The sequence below is a fragment of the Gossypium hirsutum genome, chromosome D07 (genome assembly GCF_007990345.1).
Source record: "Gossypium hirsutum isolate 1008001.06 chromosome D07, Gossypium_hirsutum_v2.1, whole genome shotgun sequence".
Taxonomy (NCBI): Eukaryota; Viridiplantae; Streptophyta; class Magnoliopsida; order Malvales; family Malvaceae; genus Gossypium; species Gossypium hirsutum.
In genome coordinates, this window is record NC_053443.1 from 6,847,788 (window position 1) to 6,873,737 (window position 25,950).

At 31.7% G+C, this 25,950-nt stretch overlaps 4 protein-coding genes across 5 annotated transcripts; all 4 read left to right on the plus strand.

The window, feature by feature from the left end:
- Positions 1-1,694: 1,694 nt before the first annotated feature.
- Positions 1,695-3,494, plus strand: LOC107953368 (60S ribosomal protein L8-3; the record flags this gene model as incomplete). The annotated part of the gene is made up of 2 exons (XM_016888664.2): positions 1,695-2,125; positions 2,843-3,494. Coding segments are annotated over 2 exons (435 nt in total), but the record flags the coding sequence as incomplete, so codon positions are not given.
- A 2,496-nt stretch (positions 3,495-5,990) lies between these two features.
- Positions 5,991-11,000, plus strand: LOC107953367 (50S ribosomal protein L19-1, chloroplastic). Its single transcript, XM_016888663.2, has 5 exons — positions 5,991-6,347; positions 6,539-6,760; positions 6,854-6,940; positions 7,041-7,174; positions 10,610-11,000. Exons 1-5 carry the CDS (start codon positions 6,165-6,167, stop codon positions 10,707-10,709), a joined length of 726 nt encoding a protein of 241 aa, XP_016744152.1. The 5' UTR covers positions 5,991-6,164; the 3' UTR covers positions 10,710-11,000.
- A 5,714-nt stretch (positions 11,001-16,714) lies between these two features.
- On the plus strand, positions 16,715-20,336 carry LOC107953366 (probable serine/threonine-protein kinase WNK3). 2 transcript variants are annotated; one of them, XM_016888662.2, is made up of 8 exons: positions 16,715-16,949; positions 17,153-17,190; positions 17,472-17,699; positions 17,783-18,006; positions 18,104-18,261; positions 18,597-18,783; positions 18,860-18,997; positions 19,139-20,336. In XM_016888662.2, exons 1-8 carry the CDS (start codon positions 16,863-16,865, stop codon positions 19,906-19,908), a joined length of 1,830 nt encoding a protein of 609 aa, XP_016744151.1. In that variant the 5' UTR covers positions 16,715-16,862; the 3' UTR covers positions 19,909-20,336. The 2 variants fall into 2 exon arrangements, with proteins under 2 accessions (XP_016744151.1, XP_040953235.1); XM_041097301.1 differs by having other exon boundaries at positions 16,763-16,935.
- A 2,696-nt stretch (positions 20,337-23,032) lies between these two features.
- Positions 23,033-25,413, plus strand: LOC107953364 (piriformospora indica-insensitive protein 2). Its single transcript, XM_016888661.2, has 2 exons — positions 23,033-23,459; positions 24,178-25,413. The coding sequence occupies exons 1-2, from the start codon at positions 23,238-23,240 to the stop codon at positions 25,237-25,239; spliced, it is 1,284 nt and encodes a 427-aa protein (XP_016744150.1). The 5' UTR covers positions 23,033-23,237; the 3' UTR covers positions 25,240-25,413.
- Positions 25,414-25,950: the final 537 nt, after the last annotated feature.

A 25,950-nucleotide genomic window follows, 5' to 3' on the forward strand; every position in this document is an offset into this window, starting at 1 on the left:
GCGGCGTTTTTGGGGAAGCGCCGCTAATGCTCAGGGCTTTAGCGGCGTTTTTGGGGAAGCGCCGCTAATGCTCAGGGCTTTAGCGGCGTTTTTGGGGAAGCGCCGCTAATGCTCAGGGCTTTAGCGGCGTTTTTGGGAAAGCGCCGCTAATGCTCAGGGCTTTAGCGGCGTTTTTGGGATAGCGCCGCTAATGCTCAGGGCTTTTAGCGGCGTTTTTGATAAAGCGTCGCGAATGCTTTATTTTTAGCGGCGTTTTTTAAAAAGCGCCGCTAATGCTCAGGGATTTAAAATAATTTAAAATATTTTTTAAAAATGGAAAAAATTAAAATACTATTATTTAAAATTATTTTAAAGTTTTTTGGATACAATACTGTTTTTTTAATTTATATATTAAATAATTTCTTATATAATCGTAAAAGAGATAGTATTAATTTTAAAATATTAAATTAATTATCACTCTAGTTTAGAGTTAAGGTTTAGGTGATACCATTTTAAGGTTTGTGGATTATGAGTTTAGGGGTTATGGTTTATGGTTTAAAGGCTGGGGTTTAAGGTTTAGAGGTTATGTGTTAAGGGTTTATGATTTTAAGGTTTAAGTTTATGGTTTAGGATTTAGATTAACTAGTGTTTTCTAATTTATATATTAATTAATTTCTTATATAATTGAAAAAGAGATAATATTAATTTGGTTCTTCAAAATCGTGTGAATATTTGGTTCTTCAAAATCGATATAAGCTATATCTGGCCAAGGATATCCCCATCTTATCCCATCCCAGTTCAGTATTTTTAGTGCTTGGTCAATTTTTTTTATCCAGTTCAGTTTTTTGTGTGTTTTGCCTTGCCCCCACCGTGATCAAATAATTATATATAGATTTAGGGATTATGGTTTAAGGGTTGAGATTTAAGATTTAAGGGTTAAGAGTTATGGGTTAAGAGTTAGTGATTTAGGGTTTAGAATTTAGGGATTTAAGGTTCGGGTTAGGGTTTAGGGTTTAAATTAATTAGTTTTTAATTTATATATTAAATATTTCTTATATAATTGTAAAAGAAATAATAATAAATTTAATATATTAAAATTATGAGTATAGTTTATATTATTTAAGAGATATATAATAGATAGACTTTATGTATATTGAATGGCTAATTTAGGGTTTAAGGTTTATTTGAGATTTGTTAAATGATACAATTTTATACAATCAATTAATACTTTTATATTTAAAAATATTTAATCTAAATCATTTGATATATTTGATATGGATATATAGGTAATTATTTAATTTGGATAGGACCAAATTATAAGAAAAAAATACAAAAATAAAAATGAGATAAAAATGATATGGATATATAGGTAATTATTTAATTTAGATAATTCTAACTTAATAATTAATTACAACCATTTTATCATTTATTTTCTTATTAAAATATACCATATTTATTTTAAGTGTACTTGATTTTTTTATTAATTTTTTAAGGCGTTTAAGCAATATAAAAACGCCGCAAAAAATTTTCACTTTTAAAAATGGCGCCGTTTTTATAAAATTCCTTCTTTTTCCCCTTAAGCAACGCCACAAAAAATTCGCTTTTAAAAATGCCGCATAAAATCCCTTCTTCTTTCCCCCCTTCTTTTTCCCAAAATTTCAAATGAAATCCCACCTGAAATCTTTCTTCTTTTTTCCCCATTTTATTTTTCCTAAACCATTTCTCCTTTATTTTTTGCCCCTAATTTCCCCAAATCGACAACCCTCTGCATCTCCGTTGGTCCTGCCCATTTTTGCAGCCTCGACTTCGGTGAACAAAACGACTACCTCAAAGGCGTCGTCACCGATGTTATCCATGACCCAGGCCGCGGTGCGCCCTTAGCTCGCGTCATGTTCCGTCACCCATTCCATTACAAGAAGCAGAAGGATCTGTTCGTCGCCGCTGAGGGTATGTACACCGGACAGTTCGTATACTGTGGTAAAAAGGCCACCCTTACGGTCGGAAACGTGTTGCCTCTTAGATCTATCCCCGAAGGAGCTGTCGTTTGCAACGTCGAACACCACGTTGCTGATCGTGGGGTTTTCGCTTGGGCTTCTGGTGATTATGCCATTGTTATTAGTCACAACCCTGATAACGACACTATCAGGTCTCTAATTTCATATTCTTGTTTTAATTTTAATTCTGATTTCGATTTATTTGCTTTAATTATATGCCTTGTTTATACCCTGATAACTCTTGTTTTAACTTTGTGCTTCCATTTTTACAACATGGACTCAACCAGTAGGGAGAACTGGAGAAGACATTATAGACAATGTTTGAGTATTTTAGCTATGCATTTAGTCCATCTTGGCAAAGCTAAAACGTCTTATAGACAATGTTTAGTTTTGAATGCTAATGGACTTAAATTGAATGCATCTTTCATGACTTTCTGATGTCATCCTACATGGAGTTCGGATTCATAGAGATGATACATTATTTTGTTTTTACACATAGCTTATGGCATCTTCTTTTGAAACAATAACCGAGCATTTACCTTAATTATCTTATCCTTTATTTCTGTCGACAACTGCATGTTATGTCAATGGAAGCCAATATTGCTCATTGGGAATTTAAAAACAGAAATTGTCTATATTATAATGCTTGTAAAACTATTTGCTCAGTCTATCTTTGCTAAGTTACTAGCCTTGAGTTAGCCTGCTAATGGACTCACATCAAAGTCTTCTCGGTACTCTTGTTTTGTGCTTTTTATTTACGGAGTTACAGAGTTATCGGAGAATATACATAAAAAATTGCTTTTGCATATTCTATAATCTCATAGACGGATAATATTTGATATTTGACAATTGCAATTATTATTTTGCAGCTGAATTGTTTGCTAATGGGGAGATTGTTCAACGATCACCAGATAGACAAAGGAGGGTGGAACTACAACCTCAAAGGGCCCAAGACAGACCAAGGTGCAAGTTTATGCCTTTGTATGTGTTCCAGTAAAAATTGGACAAAAATGTATAACCCGATTCATTACTGCTCATCTTCACATATTGGAGGCAATGCACTTTATTTTTGTTAGTTTGTGAATATAATGTTGGTTCTAAAATCAATAACTGACTACATTTCACGTTACTATCAAATTCATTAATTAGTAGTAGTGAGCTCTTTGATCGAATTTGCAGTGCTGGTAGATTCAGTGAAGATGAGGTCCTTTTTCTATTTCTATTTTTATTCTTTTCATTCCCACTTTTTTTTTTGGAAACAAAATTTATTTTAGTGCTTACTTGTATTTCTTCAAGCTAGATATTTTTTTCAGCAGTTGATCTCTGGTGTTAATTACTGTCACTCTATGGTGTTAAGATGAAGGCAGCTGAGGAAGCCTTGGAAGCAAAACAAAAAGTAACAAATAGCTTGTCTGCTACCTGTTCTTTTTTTTTTTATCATGTTTTATAATTTTGTGACAAATTGTTCTTGGTACTCTGAAGATATTTATGCAAAATTACCCTATGATTCTATTGTATTTATACTGTATGGCTGCACCATGTATTTCTTAACTAGTTTGATAAATTTTATGTGTAGGTGTTTTATTTTTTGTTATTGTCTGTGTAACTTACATCAAAAACCTACATTTGAGCTATCTTTCCATTTTTTATTTTAGTTTTGATTCTAAATTTTTATTTTTACTTTAATATTTACGACAACTTGAGTTTTAACTTTTGAATTTTAATTGTGTTATTAATTTACAGCCCTAAATTCTAAAACTAAATTCATTAATTTTTATATTTAGTTTTAAAGTTAAAATTTTCATAGAAAATTTAATTTAAATAATATTTTTATTTATCCTTAAAAAGTATATTTAAAGTTCAAATTTTAAAAATAAAACATAATATAATATTTATCGTAAAAATAAATATTATTTGATTAAAATAATTTTTTTAAAGATTATGTTTTTAGCGGCGTTTTTGCTAGAAACGCCGCTAAAGGTTTGTTCTTTAGCGGCGTTTGTGGGAAAAGCGCCGCTAAAGGTCATGGTTTATAGCGGCGTTTGTGATAAAAGCGCCGCGAAAGGTCATGGTCTATAGCGACGTTTGTGGAAATAGCGCCGTTAAAGGTCTTGGTCTTTAACGGCGTTTGTGGGAGAAGCGCCGCTAAAGGTCTTTGTCTTTAGCGGTGTTTGTGGAAGAACCGCCGTTAAAGGTCGTGGTCTTTAGCGGCGTTTGTGGAAAAAGTGCCGCTAAAGGTCTTGGTCTTTAGCGGCGTTTTTTCTAAAGTTAGCGACGCGTTCTTTAGTGGCACTTTTTTCGGCACTTCTCAAAGCACCGCAAATACTTTTAGCTGCGCTAAAAAGTGCCGCTAAAGACCTAAAAAAGCGTCGCTAAAAGCCTGTTTTGGTGTAGTGATACCACTAAGATTGACTATACAAATAAGCAAATTTCATACTCTTTAAGCCTTGCCAACAATAATATGATTTCAAAAAGGGTAGTTAATTGCACAAACACTCTTCAAAAAAATCTATGCAGAAATAAACAACAGCTTGTTAAGCTTAAAAGCTTAACAAGAACTCATGAAAATTGACCTACTTACCTTTTTTTCTAACGATGAAGTTCATGATTAAGGAATTAGTAATTAAAGCGCATTACCATACTAAATCATGATTTCATATTCAAGATTAACCACAAACGAGATCTATCAATTAAACATCATGGCATATTTAAAGCATTTGAGAAGTTAGATCACTAATTTATAACACATTTAAATTCTTACTCAATGCTCAACCAATAAGTACATTAACTCACATTTAAATTCTAACCTCTTGATAATCTTAGTAAAATACCATTTGGACACTTGGGATAACAAACCTCACTCTTCACATATTGCATCCAACCCTACACCATACACATACACGTAAAAAGGGGTCCATATACACACATGTGTTACGCCTAAAATGCATCTCATCACATTTTCATTCCAAGGTGCACAATCTAATATCTATTTGCATACCAATTATATCCTAATTATTTTTCCAAAATTTTAAATGTGAGATTTTTATTGCAATTCTTATATCTTCGTGAAGATGCACAATAAGTTTATATAACACATAAACATTATTCACATGTACAATTCTCCATAATCTCACAAAATCCACATTCCACATTACTAATAACATTGTTGAGGTAATGAGTTGAGAGTTGCTGAATGACACTCAGCAATGCCAATTGCAGACTACCATTAAGGTGGTTAAAAATTTGCATTATTTGGTTTGACAATTTAATGAAGAAAATTTTTGGACCTAATTATGTGTTGTTATATTGAAGATAATTCGGTCCATCTATGGAAACCAATCATCGATATTTGAAGTTTGGATTGGATTCGTGTGAATAAATTAAGTCCTTGGAATGTGGATGTGTGATTGAGATATTAATGTTGTTGATTTTGAAGAGCATATCTTTATAAAAAAATTATATAAAGTTTCAGAAGATGATGTGGTACAATATCAAAGTGTCAGATTTAGTGTTTTATTAACTAGATCAGTTTTGAACAGGCTAGACCACCCGTTTTTAATTCAACCGGTTCGATCTTCGAACCAACTATAATTAAATAAATAATTAAAATTCATAAAATCTAAAGACATTAAAATAAAAAAACCATTAAATTGGTTAAATCTTGATTTTTTGTCCCGCTTTTTTTTTTACCAATTTGAAACCGTTTTCAAGTCAATTGATTCAATCCTTTTGTTTAGACAATTTATCAATCAATTTAGGTCCGCCTGATCTAGTCTTGTTCCAATAACACTGGTCACATCATTAAATCTTGACAAAATCTAAGTTCAAATATAAAATGAATCTAATTTTCAAGTTCTCAAAGTGGATAAAAAAATATAGGTACCAAAGTAGACTTTATTGCCAAATCTAGAGCTAAAAATTATATTATCCCAAAAATCAATTGTGCATTTAATGAGATGGGCTGGGCTAAGCTTGGCATTCATAGTTAAAGTACTTGGATCAATGCAGTAATTCCTCAATCAAACTAGGGGTAATTTTGTCATAACAATTATCGATCATTAGACCCCAGTCCGCTCTAGGGAGGGTTTTGAGTTTCGGGGACGTTGATTTTGCAGGAATTTCGTACTTATTATTTTTTCCATCATTTTCTCGCGTTTTCTCAGCAACCAAACGGGGGTGAGGGGAGCAATAATGCAGTCGTTCATTAGTGGGAGTATCCGCTTGGGTCAAAGACAAGGTTTCTGCAGATGGAACAGTGCACATTTCAAAGTCTCTACCAGAGCTTTTCTGCCTACTCACAGTAGCAACAGCCTAATCCATGGAACCAACGATTCAATCAAATCTTCCGAGAATAATCTCCTGCAACTTCTAGGAGTATGGGTTATTTTTCTTTGCTTTAAATTTTTTTGGGTTTTATTGCATAAGTGATTTTCTTGCCTCAAAAGTATATAATTTGATTGTTAAAATGTTGCTAGTCACTTTGTTTCTAATGTTCCTTATAACTTTAATTTTGAGTTAAATTTGGGGGTTTTTTTTTATTAAAGCTTGCAAATTGTTTTAAGCAGACAAGATTTGGATCCCAAACAAAAGAATTGATGTTTCCCAGCAGCTCTGGTGGATGTTTGATTCCAAGTTTGTCTCCATTGGCTGCAATGATGTCTTCATCTTCAAGCAGATATATGACAACAGCTGCCTCACCTACAATGGATTCTTCTGAATCTGTCACTGATGTGCCTACTCGAATTAAATTTAAGAGGCTTGATAAAACTGCCAGGCACATAATGCAGGAAAGTTTCTTTCTCTAATGTTCTTGTTCTTTTTTATTATTATTATTTGAATTTCGGACCAGCTAAATGCTAGTATGGTTTATGTACTTGCAGATTGTGGATAAGGAAGCAGTGGAGGAAGTAAAGGGGCAAAGGGAGATACCTGAAATAAAGCCCGGCTACATTGTGCAACTCAAAGTGGTATGATATGTTTCTTAGATTGGAGGTGTTATTATTACATATGATTGTTAATATGTTTTTGAGCAGATTAAGGTAATTGATGTGCTGTTGGTGAGAGCAGGAAGTACCTGAAAACAAGCGACGTGTTTCAACCATAAAAGGTATCGTTATAGCTAGACGTAATGCTGGCCTGAATACTACGTTCCGGATAAGGAGAATGGTTGCCGGAGTTGGGGTTGAATCTCTCTTCCCACTGTAAGTATCATTCATGTTTATGTTCTCCTAATTCTATTAGGCTTCAAAAGCTTGTTGTTTGTTACTTGACGTTGATGTATCAGCTTAGAAAGAAAACATGTTAATGTTTTGTTGGATTACCTGTAAGCAAAATGCAATGAAGTTGCACTGATGTTTATGTAATAACTTTGAGGTTGACTATATCGATGAAATACTTAGCATTGAGAAATATGGTTATGTATTATGCAGAAGTTATTACTAGAATCTCTATCGTGTAAATTAGGTTTGCTTTGAAACAAAGGTTTCCACAAGATATGTTATTGAAGATACGGGAAAGGAATATCTGTACTTTAGTATATATGTTATTAAAGATATGGGAATTTGGGAAAAGCATATCTATCACATAACTCACTATAAAAGTGTTTGCTTCAATGTGTTTCCAAGAGCTCTGCTCTTGTATGATTTCATTGCTGCTAGAGGTGTATCACAAAGTGTGAATAATGAAGGTTTCTGGTAGTTCATGTTGATATTCAATTTCCTCAAGTTTTATTTACATAGTTATTTTAAGCATGAGTGTGTTATAGGCTGAACCTGTGTTAGGAAAGGCCATTGATTTTGAGTTTTTAATTAAGGCTTAGGTTGTGCTTTTATTTCAGTTGATTTATTTATTTTCTAGAATAAGGTTCCTATTTATCTAATAAGACTAGTCCTTAGGACATATTAAACCTAAGCAGAATTTCTATAAAAACCCTAAAGAGATTTTGGTCTCTCTCTAACGAGTCCTAAGGTTTTAGTCTCCCTTTGAAGAGTTAAACTATCAATCACAATAAATTGTTACAGGAATTGAGATAAAGGGAGGACAATTGACTTTAACTTTCCCATCGATCACGCTGTGACTCAATCTTGTTTGTGTATTCATAACAATTTGGTACCAAAGCCTATCACAATAGGCAATGATGTACTATCATAACAATTTGGTACCAAAGCCTACCACAACTGGCAACGATGTACTATGTTGTTACAAGAAGAGCAAGCTATGTCAGAATCCCTGATGAAGCTAGGTTTACCAAGCTAAAAGGCTGTGTAGACAACCACCTTCAGCAAATGACTCTACAATTCTAGGAACAGATGAAAACTCTCTTCCACTAACAAATCAGAACCCTAATTTATTATTTGGGTAAAGCAATAATTGGGGATGGTAGTGCAAGTAGTATTGCAACTGGACTAGACCAAGCGCCTTTCCCACTGGCTGTTGGAGGAGGCATGGTGCCGCCACTGCAAGGTGGTGTCATTTCACCAATTGGGGGAGCTGTTTCTAGGTATTCAAAATTGGATTTCTCTACTTTTGATGGGTCGAGTCCTTTGATCTAGTTGCGTGGGTGCAAACAATTTTTTGAATATCAACAGACTAATGAGACAGACAAGGTAAGTTTGGCAGCCTTCCACATGTTGGGGGAGAGAGAACTTCGGTGTTATTAGATTACACTGGAGGGGCATGTGATGAACTGGCTAGAATTTTGTAATTACTGCTCCTTTCGTTTAGGTCCTCCGGTAGGCAGCAACCCTTTAGGAGATTTGGTTAGTTTGAAACAAACAAGAACAGTGGAATTTTATTTGCGACAATTCCAAGAGAAGCTAGCACGAGCTAGCTAGTACATTCAGGTAGACCAACATGTTGGGTTATTCATGGCAGGATGATGCCATTCAATTGGATGTTCAAACGCACAAGCCTCTTGCTTTAGACATGGCTATGAGTCTCGCTAGAGCTTTTCAGTGGAAGCAACAAATGCTACATGTCAGAAATAACTGCAGAGGAACTTGGCAAGGTAATGAGGGTGACAATCAATTAGGGGGAACTATTTGAGCAAACTTTGTAAGTTCATCTACCACTTTTATAATCAATGGAAGAAATGACAGAGAGAAAGACAAATGGCCTGTGTTGTAATTGCGATGAACTATATACATTTAGGCATCAATGTTAGAAGTTCTTTTGGCCAGAAATCATAATTTCAAGCTTGAGGACTAGTTCTTTTTGCTGGAGGTTGGTAATGTTATGGGCCAAACCTACGTTGTTAATTTGGATTCTTTAGTTAAGGCTCAGTTGTGCTTTTACTCTTTTTTTCCCCTTAGGTTCTTTTACTCTACTTTTATTTCAGTAGTTCTATTTCCTTTTTAGAATAGGGTCTTAGTTATGAGATAAGTCCAGTCCTTATTTAAAAGGACATATGGAATAATAAAACCTAGGCAGAACTTTTATCAAAAACCCTAGAGATTTCAGTCACTCTCTAACAAGTTCCAAGGTTTCAATTTCCCTTTGATGAACTGAGTTGTTACAGGAACCGAGGTAGAGCGAAGACGATTGAATTTGACTTTACCATCTATCGTGTTGTGACTCGATCTAGTTCTTGTATTCATAACTGAGTGTATCTAATCTAATACTCCCAATAGTTGTTTCTGTAAACCAGCTTTCATATAGGAGTTTTTGTTATTCAACTTTATCAGTCCTAAGAGATTCTATAATAAATATGGACATGCACAATGCCTCTTATCCAAACTAGAAACAAGCACCCCTAATGAATGGTTTAATTTTAACTGCAGCCTTTCATCCTCCAATTCAGATTTAGGTTCAGCCATGAGAATCATTTCTGTTTTACGACCAAATAAAATAGCCTGTTTATTTTCGTTCTTTCTGGCATGCTTGTTTATCACAATTGCTAACCAAGAATTCTAGGTGATTTTTGTGATTTCTCATAATATCCTTGGTATGTGCCTTACCCTGCTTCAATGGAACCACATCAGATGTTCATCCTGCCAAAGCTCAGCACCTCACCAATAACAGGAACCTTGGCATGGACCATCTGCCATTTGTGAAGTACGCTGACCCATCATTATACATACTAGGAGAACCTTGTGAAACAGCGTGACTTAAGAGCCAAAATCCTAACACACGTGTAGGCTAGACCACGTGATCCAGCTCTCAAGTACTGGTAGGACACCTGTCCTATGAATATCTATATATTCGTTAGGAGAAAGGGACAAACACTCTTTCTAGGCTCTCTGGACTTCTAATCCTGTGCGAACCTCCCTCCACTCCAACTCTTCCTTCTTCCCAAGCCTTACTTAGTATCAACAATCGTAAATCCTTATACCTTGAGCGTTCTTTCCATTTCAAATGACTGACAAGTGATTTGCTATGGAAAGAAGTTCGAAAACATTCTTTTAGTTCCAATGATCTATATTACTTGGACTTAGATTTGAGTGTTGTATATAGGTATGTGTCCAAACACGAGTATGTTTTTTTCTAAGATTTCTCATGTATTTAGAGAATCTTTGGAGGGTTATATCAACAACCCTGTATGGGTATTTCAAAAAAAAAAAAGTCCGAGTAGCATAGCTTATGATTATCTGATAAATTTGCTTATACTTTGGCTAATTAAGATTTGTAATGGATGACAGGTATTCCCCTAACATAAAGGAGATAAAGGTGCTGGACAAGAAAAAAGTGAGAAGAGCCAAGCTTTACTATCTCAGGAACAAGATGAATGCTCTTAGATAATCTTTAAATAAGAAATCAAACATGGCTTCAAATTGAATTTTTGGCTGAGAAATCGCTCTAATTATCTTGTTTTCTTCTAATATTTTGTCTTTTTTTTAGTTCTATTAAACAAAAACTCTGAATCTATCCTTGTTGCAGCTGAAAACATAGCAAGCTCAAGCTGGTAAAGCATACATTTATGCTTATAACTATGAACTCTTCTTGGTCTGCGTTTTATTCTTTTGATAACAAGGGTGTTAAAAAGAAATGTGGTTCTGTGAGTGTTGGATATGATGAATATGGTTTTCTTTCTTTTCTTTTTTCTTTTTTTTTTTGTTTTGTTTTTTCATATATATGAGGGTCTTTAGAAGTTTTATTATACCCTTGTCTTAATATGCTTTGGATACAGGTGTCATAAATGAATATTTTTAGAAAAATATGAATTGATAATAATAATAATAACGAATAATTAATGTAAGCATGTGTCGTTGCTTGACTAGTTGAAAAGTTACTAATATATAGAGCATGCATGCATCTTAATAACATGTGAATCTGTTTGGAAGAAGACATTACATGTTATGGTCATGTGCACATGTACCCTAGGCTTATGATATGGATTTAAGCATTTGTATTTGGGGCCATATATTCATATATTAATTAAAAATATATCTAAAAAATGATATGCTTATGTCATGTATGTATTTGTATTTAATATTTACTTTGGATTTCAGGTAGTATAATCTTCTAATGAATAAAGGTTTTATGTGTTTGGATACGTAGAAAAGAAAGAAATACATCATAGTCTTTCTTGGAATTCTTTTTATAATATTATTGGTTTTGTTTTTCAATGCACGGATTAATTGTATTTATTAATTAAAATATTGTATAAATATTTTATTATTTTTAAAATTAATTGGAATTCATGTGATTAATTATGTAAAAAAAATTTAACATTATATATTTAAAGTGGAATAATATTAAAATATTTAAAGTTTTTTATGATTCAAATAATTTATTATTTATTTTTGCAACAAAGGGATACACGTTGAATTAATATAAAAGATGGTGATATGTCAAGCAATGAGACATAAAACATATATTCCAGTCAACTTGCAATGAAAATAAAAGGAGATGGCAATTCCTCATTTAGGTTCAATCATATATGTCATGAGCTAAAGCACTAAACGTATGTCTGACAGATAATTGCTCACATTGAAAATTACTTCTATGGCTTACTGTTACATTGAGATGAGGTTAACTTTAAGCTTTGAAATTAGAAGTTTTAATGAAAGCTCGAGCTTAAAATAGAGCCTGTTTGATTAAAACTTTAAAATGATAAGAATAAAAAATCTTATTTATCTTTTATTAATTCTTATTAATGAATTAAAAAAATAGATTTATGGACTTTAATTAGATATTACGTCTATCTGAATTATCACCTATATGTTACTAAAATGTGGAGAGAGACATATGCTTCAAGGAAAAAGAGAGTAATATTGTAGCATGTGTTTCATACCATATGTGTATTATACAACCAATATGGGTAGTAGAAGATTTGATCTCTGCTTCTAAGTTGTGTGAGATCTCTATTAAGTTATACCCTTATGATCTTTGGCTGTTTCTTAACATTCTAGTTTCATGCTAGTCGTCTCAGTATATAATTAATTACCATATATGGTTTAACCTGACGACACACATTTAAAAAGCAGTTGAATTGAAATAGAGAGAGATTTGAAAAAAATGGAAGATCATTATAATGTCTCATCACTTGTATTCATCGGCCAACCAATTAGGCTTGATGTTGTGAACATAATTGCAAATAAAAAATATTTTTTTTTAGAGAATAAAAAAGTATATTATATCATCGGTAATAAAAGAAATAATGAGAAACTTTAAATTTGACTAAATGAATACGAGGAATTGCATACTAACCTACTTTATTTACTATATACTTAATAGTTGTATAACACCTAGCTCTCAAGAATAAAGTATGTTGGTCACATGGCTTATTTTCTTGTATGAACATCGAAGAGAAAACGAGAGATTAGATAATGATCTCTTGAAACTTAATCACAAGAGTATTTATATCCATTATGTATGAGCGAGACTTGACTTGAAGAAACTTTCTCTCCTATTTTGAGATTTATCCCATTTATTTATTTCTTATTTTTCAGATATCAATTAAAAACATATTACGGCTTTTTAACTTTGCTCATGAAATTAAAAAATTCGTATCAAATAATTATCCAATTTATTTTATTTAAACACATTAAAGAAATAAGAATATATATTTTGATTTTTCTTTCCTATTTCTCATTTCTTTTAACCCTTCCTCATTGAAAAAAAAAATTAAATACACTAAATAGCCCCTAAACTTTAGTTTGTCTTACCCAAGAGCACTTAAAATTTAAACTGTGTCCTTACTTGGGACAAATTATTTTGTTGGTGTTGGTAGGGACAAGTATGAATGTAGGTTATTATTATTGATGAGTTTATGGTTGGTTGTGGGAAGCTTAGCCATTTATCATCATTGCAACCCCCCCCCCCCATTAACATTTCATTTTATCATTTTATCCTTTCTTTTTTTCCACTACCTTTTCTTCTTTATGTCTTCACCATTGCTGTTCCTATTATCCACTAACCCATTTGTTTTCTTTCCTTTTCCCAATATTAATATTTTAAAATTAATAAAATTAAAAAAAATACTTGGATGGCTACACGAGCTGTCACATTAAAAAATGTAATATTTTATTCCGTATTTTCATTAAAAGAAAAGGTAATTTGATACTTTTTGAAGTGTTAATGATTAAATTCGAGTCTTTTCAAAATATTAAGGGCTAAATTTATCATGATGTTTTTAATGGTTATCTTAAACTTTTTGCTTGCATCAATTAATTTTCTATTTATTTATGGGAAATAATTTTGTACACTGCAAGTGGAGTTTTTAAACTCTACAAGTATCCTATAATAATATAGTAAAATATTTTTTAAAAAAAAGATACGTGTCAAATTTTAAAATTGCTCGTAAAATAAAAAAAGTACACTACCAAAATCTCATATACTCACCCTTTATTTGTATATAAAAAATACTACATCCTATTGGATACAAAATAAAAAGAAAAAGGATTTGTTTTACATTTCTCAATTATATATACAAAAATATGGAAATAACTTGAACCATCCGTAACCTTAAACTTGTACGGTTCTACCATTTCTTCACTCTTAAAATAAAATATAAAAGAAAAACTTAGATATATATACAGTAAATGCATTTTATTAATTCTTTTTTATCATGCTCATGCTCTTTTATGTGTCTATAGATTTATCCCTTCCTAAATTTTCTTTTGAGATATATACACATATTTGTTTGTGGTAGCATTTTTTAATAGTTTATGTTGAGGTGATTTTGATTATTGGTGAAAAGTTTGTGAAGTGTCATTCATCAATAGTCGATGGACTTCTACAACAGATCTAGTGTTGGATTAGAATATGTGTTCGATTTCATTCCTAAATTCCATCGAAAATCGTGATGGTTCACAAAAGAGTGAATAAGCGCATAGGAAATGTTGATGTTTTCTTATTCGTGATGGCGTTTCCTCTCTATGAACTTCTCGCAATTTTTGGTGGAGGCAAGAGACAAAATCAGGATAAAATTGAACATAAACACTTTAAGCCTAATATCAAACCTATTGAGGGGGCTGGTTATCATTGACTCCTCAAACGATCACAATCCACTTAAAAATTATAATATATAAAAATCATTAAGAGTAATTTAATTGATAAATAAAATAAAATTTTCGCTTCCATATTAATCATAATTTTACTTAACAATACCATTAACTCCAACCAAAATCAACTCAAACTAGTTAATTAATTAAACTCAATTCAAAGAGTTAACTAAGAAGCTCAACTAGTTGACATATAATTTTGGTTTTGTAAGAGATGGATGTGAAAAAAATTGCAAATTTAATAACATATAATTAAGGAAGGGATATATCATTATGAAAGCAAGAAATTATTAGTCAATATGATATTCAACTAAGTCTATGTAATAATGATAGTTTTAAGATTTGAGATTGGTGTAAATGTTTGGGGAACATATTAGTAAGCATGAAACTAATTTTAAAAAGTAAATATATAAAATATTAAGATATTTAGGGATAATATAAGTTTTGGCCCTTAAATTTGTCAATTAGGTTCAATTTAGTATCTATACTTTTTCTTGTTCCTTTTGGTACCTGAACTTGACAATTAGATTCATTTTGGCCCATGAACTTGGATTTCATCAAGATTTGATGATGTAACTAATGTTTTTAGAACATGACTGAATTGGTTGGTCAGCCCGATTGGACACAGAACTGATCGGTATACTGGTCCAAATAAAAGGTTGAATTGATTGAATCGAAAACAGCTCGAAACTATAAAAAAATCTAAAACTAAGACAAAAAACCAGTAGTTGAACAAGTTGAACCGGTTTAATAATTTTCTAAAAAAATATGAATTTTTAATTATTTATTTAATTATTATTGGTTTAATACTTGAACCAATCAAACCAATTGAATCAAAAACCAATGATCTGATCGATTCAATCACTGGTTTGATTATTAGAACATTGTATCTGCATCTCAAAGTGCCATGTCACTAAATTTAATATTTTTCAAGATGAGAGATTAAAATAAAACTAATTATCAAGTTCAAGTACCAAAGTGAATTGAAGAAAAATATAAATATCTAAATGAACCTAGTTGTCAAAAAATAATATTACCCCAAATATTTATTAGTTGTATACTTATATTTAAAAATATTATTATTTTGATATAATATCGACTTCTAGTCATAATTTTTTTAACCCGAAAGTAAATATAGTTAAGTGAACTTGAATCCGTATCCTCCAAATTATTACAATAATAACAACATCAACCTAATTAAAAAGATTAAAAAAAAACCTAAGGTTGAATATGGAAAATGAAAAAGTTGCACATTTCTTTTGCTTCTCGTTTTAATTTCATGGAACAGCAACCGTTTGGCGCGTAAAAAAAATATAAAAAATAAAGGAACCGATCATAAAGGTGCCACGTAGCATATACAACAGCTATGGGTGGGCCCCAGCATGAGGCGGCAAAATCTTAGTAGAAAGTTGACTTTTTTAATTTTTTGATGAATTGACTTTTTTATATTTGAAATAGATCCTCAATCTTATTTATATATTTTTATTCTTTTTTCTGTTTTATTTCCATCTCTTTTTTTCCCTTAAGAAAGAAACAAACATAAATCTTCTCGAAATCTCAAAAAATTATTCCTAAAAAAAAAAACAGATTATAAAATTGAAAGAAAATGGAAAATGGTTAAAAAGTTTAATTTTTTATTGGTTAAATTTTACTATTAGTCCCTCTACTTTATAAAAATTGTAAATTTAGTCTCTATACTTTAATTTGATCAACTTTAGTCCCTATACTTTTCAAATTGGTCAATTTCAGTCCTGACCCAAACAGTAATAATAAATTTGTTTGGTTAAATTCAATTACTACTCATGTATTATGTATACAGATGTAGATTTAATTCATATTGTCCCTTTAGATCGTTTTGTAACCCTGTAATTTTTGAATTCTAAAATTTTAATTTTGATGTAAATCACAATCATTAATCAATTAACTGAATTTTTTAATAAATAATATGTAGAAATAACAAACTGACGTCGCATTACACATATGGTAACATCTTTGTTGCATTATATTTTGAATATGGAAAAACATATCTTAATGAATTCAATAGTAATCGTTGGATAAGGATTGAAATTCTAAATTCCAAAAGTACATGACCAAAAGTGATCAAATAAATGTATAGAGACTAAATTTATAACTTTCATAAAGTACAGGACTAATAGTAGAATTTAATCTTTTTTATTTTAGCGAGAGTCAATCAGTCACAGTCGGTTTGCTAATGGCCTGAACCATATTTAAACGCTTCTCTTTGACGAAACGAACTCCATTTCCAATCTCTATCCCCATCACCTTTTCTTTCTCGAATTTCTATTTATTTTTCTTTGAATCCACGACTTTGAGTTTTTTTTTCTTTTCCATTTTTCGAATAAACATAGAGATAAAAATTGAAAATTTCTTTAAAGAACTTTGAATTTTATTGTAAATTTTTTTCTGGGTTTACAAAAATACAAGAATGCCGCCAGAAACAACGTCCGACCAAGAACGAGATGATTCAGATGTTGAATTCGTCGAGGTTGATCCTACAGGTCGTTACGGTCGGGTTAGTTTTATCACTGTTTCATTTCATTTTTTTAAAATTTTATTAATGGTTTGCTGTTTGATTTAAACGAAGTTTTCCATTTTAGAATGAAGCTCATTTGATTTATATTTGATCTTTATTTGCATTTGGGTGTTAGCCTTAACTAATGTTACCTTTAATGGGTTGTCTTTAACTTTTGTGTTTTTTGAATTGATTATTTGCAGTACAAGGAGGTTCTGGGAAGAGGAGCTTTCAAAAAAGTGTATCCTTTTTAATTTCCTCTGTTTTTCATAGTTTATTTGTTTGTATTTGAATGTATTTTGAGGCTTCTGTTTTTCATAGTTTATTTGTTTGTATTTGAATGTATTTTGAGGCTTAATTTGGGAACTTAGATATAATGCATTTGATGAACATGAAGGTATATATGAATACATTTTTTAGGCTTCATTTGTGAGGTTTTTCATTGTATTATGAATGTATTTTGAGGGTTAATTTGTGAGTTTAAGCTATTGTTTAATCCTTGATTAAGTTGTGGGAACTTAGATATAAGGCATTTGATGAACTTGAAGGTATAGAAGTAGCATGGAATCAGGTTAAGGTCACGGATTTATTGCGAAACTCGGAAGATTTGGAGCGTCTTTATTCGGAAGTTCATTTGCTCAAAACTTTGAAGCATAAGAATATAATTAAATTTTACAATTCCTGGGTTGATACCAAGAATGAAAATATCAACTTCATCACTGAGATTTTCACTTCGGGAACCTTGCGACAGTAAGTTCTGTATATCCTTTCATGTGTTTGGAATTTTGTATGTCGTTTTGGCTTCATTGAAAAGCTTGTGCTCGATCATGTAGGTATCGAAAGAAGCATAAGCATGTTGATTTGAGGGCATTGAAAAAATGGTCTAAGCAGATCTTGGAGGGTCTTCTTTATCTTCATAGTCACGATCCCCCGGTGATTCATAGGGATCTAAAATGTGATAACATCTTTGTGAATGGTAACCAAGGTGAAGTCAAGATCGGAGATCTAGGATTGGCTGCTATTCTTCGCCAAGCTCGTTCTGCACATAGTGTTATTGGTACGGATCATGTGCTTAATAACTGGCAATACTGAAGCATACATAGCCATCAAAGATTTCGAGTACAAATAGTAAAGCAATTGTTAATGTGATGTAGGTACACCTGAGTTTATGGCACCAGAACTCTATGAGGAGGAATATAATGAGCTTGTAGATATTTATGCTTTCGGCATGTGTTTGCTGGAGTTAGTGACCTTCGAGTATCCATATGTTGAATGCACTAATGCAGCTCAAATATTCAAGAAAGTGACATCAGTAAGGCAGTCTTGATCTTTCCTGTTTTTTAACATTTATTTTTAAGTTGCTTAATTATGAGGTTTCGACATATTCTATTCACTGTCAGTGTATAATGGTGTATCAAATATAAACTCATCACACATGGATGCATCTTTTGCTGAAGAAGTTTAGGCACAATTCGATAACAAGTTCCTGAAAAATGTTGATTCCCTCAGAATATAGTTCGTATAGTCTTGAGTATTAAATTGAACCAAATTGTGTTATCAACATTTTCTATGGTAGAGTTAAATTTAATGTGTTGATGGTGCAAACAATGCTACATGATTTTCATGGTTCGTTCCTTCCTTGGGCAGGGAATAAAGCCAGCATCATTGGCAAAAGTGACCGATCCTGGAGTGAAGTTATTTATTGAAAAATGTATTGCTAAAGCCTCGGAACGGTTGTCTGCGAAGGAACTTTTAGGGGATCCATTTCTCCAACCTGATGAGGAAAATGACAGTGTAGGTCGTTCTTTACGACCCAAAGCTCAATCTTCTTCAGGTAGAATTGAGGAGCTTTTTTGGAGCTTGAAAGGTTTCAGTATTTTGGGCCTCACATTTTCATATGATAAATGCAGATAGTACTTCTGATCCGACTAATTTCAGGGGAAATACCAAGGATCTTCAATCTGAGACGAGTGTGGATGTCAAAGTGCAAGGTCAAAGGAAAGACGTTAACACGATATTTCTGAAACTTAGGATAACAGATTCTACAGGTCTTTCTCATTCTCTCTCATATGTTCATACCTTTTGGCTGCTTTTTCTTCATATTCCTTTCATGGTAGGCAATATTTCATTCATGAGCATTTGTAGATGTTTCTCTTATTGAAAATGGAAATGCTTTGACATGGTCCTAGGTCAAATTCGCAACATCCATTTCCCTTTTGATATTGAAGCAGATACAGCGACTGCTGTTGCCAGTGAAATGGTTGAGGAATTGGATTTAACAGATCAAGATGTTCCAACAATTTCCGAAATGATTGAATCCGAAATCCGGTCCCATATTCCCAATTGGGTTCCAAACGAAACTCCCACTGATTGTTTTGGTGAAATTGCAAATTCTGGTAACTGTATCTCTGAAAATAAGGGTGATGGAACCTCATCTCCAGGTCGTCTTTCACTAGAGAGATTACCTTCAGGTCGAAGATACTGGTCTGACCCACCAAAGGCAGCTAGTGGAAACTCTCCAGCCAGTTTTGGTGTTTCTCACATTGCCTCTCAGGTAGATTTTGTAGCAGATAACTTTGTTGAACTTGATGAACAATCACATGATAGCTACAAAAGCAAAGGGAAAATAAACAGTAGTACTTCACTTGAGCGACCCGACAATGAGTTCACACATCACAATGGCAGAGATGATAGTGATGACAGTAATGGAACACAATCATCATCAAAAGAGAACTGTAAGCCATTAAAGGATGCCGAATCAGTGGTGAGGGTAACAACAGAGACACTCGAGTCTATGCTGGTAAAGCAGCAAATGGAGATAGACGAGCTAAAGAAGCAGCACAGACTAACCATATCAGACTTTCTGAAAGAACTTGCTCCAGAAACCCGTGAAAAGGTTTTGGCTACATGTAAGATAAAGATTCCAGATTACACTATTCAATACGACACAAACCGCTAAATGCACTTCTACATAGGATATGATTTCACATTTAGTCTCTCCGACGTTTGCAGTTTGATTATAGTACGTAATCCTCATACTTGAATATCTAATAGGCACTCCATTACTGCTTAGAAGTGCTTCAGTTTTGTTTGTAAAGTTCGACTATCTGTGTTGGGAGCTGATAAATCTGCAGGAATTCCCAGTATACGGCTATTCAGCGGTGAGACGAGAGCAACAATGCTCCGTATTGGCACCACATATTGGCTAAAATGGAAAGGACTATTAAACCGAAACTTTGGTTTCGAGGCGCTATCGAGGTGAGGGATTGTTCCTGCTAGTGTATAATATAGTTTTGAATGTCTTATAGGATATATGCACATCATTGATACAGTTTTTTTGTTCTTCAATTGCTAGATTTTGTATATATGATTCTATCTTCTTTTTCATTTACTTGATTTTGTTTGCTTCAAATTACAATGTTTGAAGGGTACAGACATTCATAGATTCCTTTTTCTGGAAATGTAGCTTTGTGTAGTCCAAAAGTTCTTTTATAAGTTTGCACAAATATCAATATTTGCAATTTTTCTGCTATAATTAAGCTGTCACCTATTCTGTATAAAAGATAACTACGGGTTTGTCATTCTCAATATATTTATTTATATTTTTATACAAATGATTCTTATACTTGTTATTAAGCGGTGCTAGGGATTGATACAAGATTTTATACGTTACATAACCGATATTTGAATAACAGAGGGATTGGATTGGATAAAGAATCGATTGGGTAGTTTTTAATGATTGAATTGAGTCTTTTTTTCTTTTTTTGAATTTTAATAATTTTTAATCGAACCAGTAAGACTAGTCAGACTAGCAAAACAATGGACCTACTGTATCGGTACTTCAATTAGTTCTTGTTTTAATTTATTCGATCTGGTTTAGATAATATTGGATTTTAAGTTTTTTTAATATTTTAAATTTTAAAAAATATTTTTATTTTTTATTTATGAATTTTAAAGAGTATGGACCAAAATAACAAAATTATAAATGTCGAGGGTTGAAAAAATTTAAAAAATTTAAAAATTGATTGACTTGCGAATTGGTATGAACTGATTAAATCGAGCTAAAATATCAGTTGAATTGGCAATTAAACTGATTTTTTAATTTTAATAGTTTATTTGCTTTGAACAAGGTGCACCAATCGTTATGGGAACCAATTAGTTAAACTAGTTTAAATTGGTTCAATTGTTGGTTCAATTACTTTTTAGTTCAGTTCAACCAATTTGTACCGGTTCGAGAGTTAATTGATTTAATACCTCCCATTAGATTGATACCTTAACTAGTTCCCCATCTGACTAGCCAATCTAATCCAATTTAGATAACATTGAATGTTGAAATTTTTGTTTATAATTTTAATTTAATTTTTAAATGATTTTTATTTTTTCATAATTTTTCTTATTTTTAAAAATTGTCAATTTTTATATTTTTTATTTAGAATATGAAAAATATTTTTTAAAATTTTTTTATTGTACTTTTAAATTAACAAAAAAAAGTTGTAAATATTGAGAGGAAAAACAATTATTTTACCTTTGAATGTTAACTTTAATGGAAAAATTAAGCAGAGGGATCAAGATCTTTAAATAAAAAAGGTAGAGGAACTCAATGTTTCAAAATAAAAGTATAGGAACTAAACTTTATGTTTAAAAAAAAAGTACAAGTACAAACTTAAACCTAAAATGTTACTATGTTAGTATTCCCAAAAATTAGTTTAGGTTAAAATCATAGTTGTATCCAAAAAAATATACCATAATATTTAGTTTTGAGAGATTACGTATCATAACATCATATCACTTAACTCATACTCATAATATTAATAACTTGATATCAGATTAATCTGTGACACCAATTCAATTAAAATAGACAAAAATACTCTCATTTTACAAAATAAATTGTATCATTTTGAGGGTGTTTTTTTTTCATTTTATATTTTTTGTATTAAAAAATAAAAAATATATATACACAAAAAAGAAATTGAAGTTGTGACTTATTAGTTTTTTTATATTTATATTTTACCATTAAATTAAAATCTCATATATTTTTAATATCAATATTTTATAGATATAATTATTAAATGATTTTATTTTTCGCCCACATAATCTTTTTCTAATCTACATAGAAAGTATTATGATGGAATTGAGATTATATTAATGTATTGGTTTTACGACAAAACTTACTATATAAAACATCAAATTTCTAATTACAAATTATTTTAGCTTTAATTATATATTTTTATCCATCATTCTACTAAGTCATTATAACTTTGAACAGATTAAATAAAAAAAAATTGTGAATGAATGTAGAATTTGTTTAAAGTTTTGTTAAAATTCTTGGTGAATAGAGCCAATTGTTCTGTAAATCTTTGAAAGAGACGAATGTTGGTTCTTCTGTTCGAACTAGAGTTGTAACATTAAGACTGATACTTTATTTTATCTTTTCTTACTTCTTTAAGATTCATTTACATGTCTTATGCTAATATTCGTAGCTTTTTCTATGGGGGTAATGGTGATACTGAATTTTTCTAGTAAATGTTAGTGATGAAGTGTAAAACTTAAAAGAGTCGATATTAAAATTTTATATTTTAGAAGGTGAGTTCTATCAATCCCTTAACTCCGTCATAACAAAGATTTCAATATTTCATACACCAACTTCTCATTTGAATATAGATGAAATAACTTTGCATAAAATTTTGATATAAAGATTTCAACAAATGAATATATAAACCTTTACTTGTACTTTTGCCAAGGCAATGAATAGATGCATGCACGGTAAAATGGTCTCTCCACAACTCTATAGCACCCATCAATATATTAAAGGTTGTTTTTCAATTTTTTATTTGGTTACAATATTTATTTTTCAACCATTTAGATTGCATTTAGTTTTTATTTAATAACACGGTTCCATTAGCCACAAAAGCAGATACTGATGCAGAAAGATAGACCAAAAAGAAACCTGGCCTAAGCTAAAATAGCAGTCTGGATGGGAGGGGGGGGAATGCAAGAGCCTAAGTTTAAAGGTCATTAAAAGGCTTTAGCCTTTTCTAGGTTTCTCTTTCACTTAATAAGGCTGCTATTATTGTTGTTATTTTGTTTTACTTTTCATAGGTTCCATTAACTCTATTAAATACACCTTTTGCCACTCCAAAGTGTTCCCTAAACATTGTTGGCTTTTGCCTTTTCTTTTAACTACAAAACCCATCTTCCATTTGTTATCATTACTGTAGTTCTTTTCTCATATTGTTAAGTTGGTATTGCTCAGTTTATATCCTGTTTGTATAATTGCCTGCTTAGGCCATGAAGAATCTTATTGTCATGAATAAGAGTTCTGTTCTTGTGTTTTTGCTTGTTGGGTTGTTTGTTTTGTGTGAATGTGAAGATGAAGACCAGTTCTTACCTGTATCTCCAATGGTGAAGAAAGAACAAGAGGCATTATACTCTGCTATTCAAGGATTTGTGGGGAATTCATGGAATGGCTCGGATCTTTACCCAGATCCTTGTGGATGGACACCTATACAGGTTTATATAAATCACTCACATATCAGAATATATAGTTTTTTTCAATGTTTCTGCTTAGGCTTACCGACTAAGGGTGTTGAATGAGTTTCAGATTGTATATTTTTAAAGTTATGATTATTTATGTTTTTATATGTATATGTTTATGTATGTATGCATGCATGTATATACACACATATGTGCTGCACTCATTTGACATAATAAATAAAGGTCATGAATGTTCATGTTGAGAAGTAAATATAAGCTAGGTTTCTCCTATGTTAGTGTTGAAAACTGAAATCTATATTCAATGGAATTATACGTATGGTATTCTAGTTTGCCTAAATCAAGTGTTGCAAAGTCAAATTTTAGTAAAATAGAGGGCTGTACTAAAAATCAAATTTCATTTTGTCTCCTCTACTAAAAAATAGATGATCCTATACATTAGATCTAAGAATAAACTGGTCATTTCTGTTAAATTTTTTATCTATTTCTACTATTAAAAAATTATCATTATACGTCAGCATAAAGTACACATAGCATATCATGTGCCATTGTTTGAATATTCTATTAGTCATGTCAATTTTTAACAAGAAAAATAGATAATTCTTTACTGGAATACCCTTTTTTTAATAGACAATACGATCTAACAACTAGTATATACATGTATAAATTTCAAACATTTTTGTTTATGTAAAAATTAGATGACATTTATACTCAATTTTTATCTTTACAAATGCAGGGAGTTTACTGTGATCTGCTTGATGGGTATTGGCATGTCACTGTTTTAAACATTGGTCTAGTTTTTGACAACTCTCTTCAATGTAGCCCAAATGCAAAGTTCACACATCACCTGTTTGAGCTTATTCACTTAAGATCACTCTCATTCTTCCATTGTTTTTCCTCACCTAGAGATAACCCCATTAGAATCCCTTCCTCAAATTGGGAAAGACTCTCAAACAGCCTAGAATCCTTGGAGTTTAGATCCAATGGTGGTCTCATTGGTACAATTCCAGTCTCCATTAGCTACGTTAAAAAGCTTCGATCATTAGTGTTACTAGAAAATGGATTAACAGGAGACTTGCCTATAGAATTAGGGAACTTGGTGAATTTAAAGCAACTTGTATTGGCTGGAAACAAGTTTACTGGTCAAATCCCACCAAGTTTAGGAGGGTTAACTGAGTTGTTAATAATGGATTTAAGTAGAAACAATCTAACAGGGACCTTGATGTTGACTTTCGGGTGTAATCTTACTTCATTGCTGAAGTTGGACTTAAGCAACAATAAGTTGGAAGGAAAGATACCTGAAGGGATTGGAAGGTTAAAGAATGCAACACTTTTGGACCTTGGCAGAAACAAGTTCTCAGGTGGGTTGATACAGTCATTTCAACGACTGGTTTCTTTAAAAGAGATGGTGATATCAAATAATCCGCTTGGAGGTGATCTCATGGGTGTTGAATGGGGAAAGTTGCAGAATTTGGAGATATTGGATCTTTCAAATATGGGGTTAACAGGTTTGGTACCAGAATCCATGGCAGGGATGAAAAAGTTAAGATATTTGGGGCTAAATGACAACAGTCTGACAGGAAATCTTTCACCAAAGCTTGCAATTCTTCCTTGTCTGAGTGCTCTTTATATTAATGATAATAATCTGACAGGGAAGCTTGAGTTTGCAGAAGGGTTTTATAAGAAAATGGGGAGAAAGTTCAGAGCTTGGAATAATTCAAATCTTTGCTATCAGCCTGAAATGATCCTATCATCATCATCATCAAGCCATGGTCTTAATGGGGTTAAACTTTGTTAACAAGAAACACAAAGGAGAAAACAGTTCTTACTACTTTGAATGAAGTAAAAAAACAGTTCTAGTAGAGGGGATTTTAGAGGCTTTATTTTCTCAGTTCAATTTTTAGTGGATATATTTTTTAAAATTTCAGTGTGGTTTCCCCCCTCAAATTATTAAATTATCTCTTTGCCAGTCTACGATATATATTACATGGCTTCTTATTCAAACCCTATTTTTTTCATTATAAAAAAAAACATCTTGAAAAACTTCAAACTAAACCCAGACATATATATATGTATGTGCCCGTACCCAACACTCGTACTATAATCCAAGTAACGTAAGTTACATGAAGAATTTGATAAAAGTATCACAAAATCCCTAAATTATACTTGAATTGCATTTTAACTCAGATTGAAAAAAATAGACAAATTAATCCTTATACATTAGACGAGTGAGCAAAACTTCTCTCTTAAAAATCATAAAAGAATAGGGGTTAAATTGAATAAAATTGTAAAAATTGAGAACTAAATTTGTTATCATACCTTATATATAAAACATAAAACAAACATTTAATGGTGCAATTTTAACGAAGAGACCGTTTTGCTCACTCATATAACGGATAAGAACCAACTTGCTCCTTTTCAATAGAAAGACTAAAATGCAATTCAAGGTATAGTACAAGGGATTTTATGGTACTTTTATGGTACTTTTACATGAAGAATGTATAAATAT

Bases quoted from the DNA above. Each gene is read 5' to 3' on its own strand.
- LOC107953367 (XM_016888663.2), top strand. From the start codon at position 6,165: ATGCAGTCGTTCATTAGTGGGAGTATCCGCTTGGGTCAAAGACAAGGT. The intron at 6,348-6,538 runs GTATGGGTTATT...TGTTTTAAGCAG, and splicing joins ATCTCCTGCAACTTCTAGGA to ACAAGATTTGGATCCCAAAC. The intron at 6,761-6,853 runs GAAAGTTTCTTT...ATGTACTTGCAG, and splicing joins CTGCCAGGCACATAATGCAG to ATTGTGGATAAGGAAGCAGT.
- LOC107953366 (XM_016888662.2), top strand. From the start codon at position 16,863: ATGCCGCCAGAAACAACGTCCGACCAAGAACGAGATGATTCAGATGTT. The intron at 16,950-17,152 runs GTTAGTTTTATC...GATTATTTGCAG, and splicing joins CTACAGGTCGTTACGGTCGG to TACAAGGAGGTTCTGGGAAG. The intron at 17,700-17,782 runs GTAAGTTCTGTA...TCGATCATGTAG, and splicing joins ACTTCGGGAACCTTGCGACA to GTATCGAAAGAAGCATAAGC.
- LOC107953364 (XM_016888661.2), top strand. From the start codon at position 23,238: ATGAAGAATCTTATTGTCATGAATAAGAGTTCTGTTCTTGTGTTTTTG. The intron at 23,460-24,177 runs GTTTATATAAAT...TTACAAATGCAG, and splicing joins GTGGATGGACACCTATACAG to GGAGTTTACTGTGATCTGCT.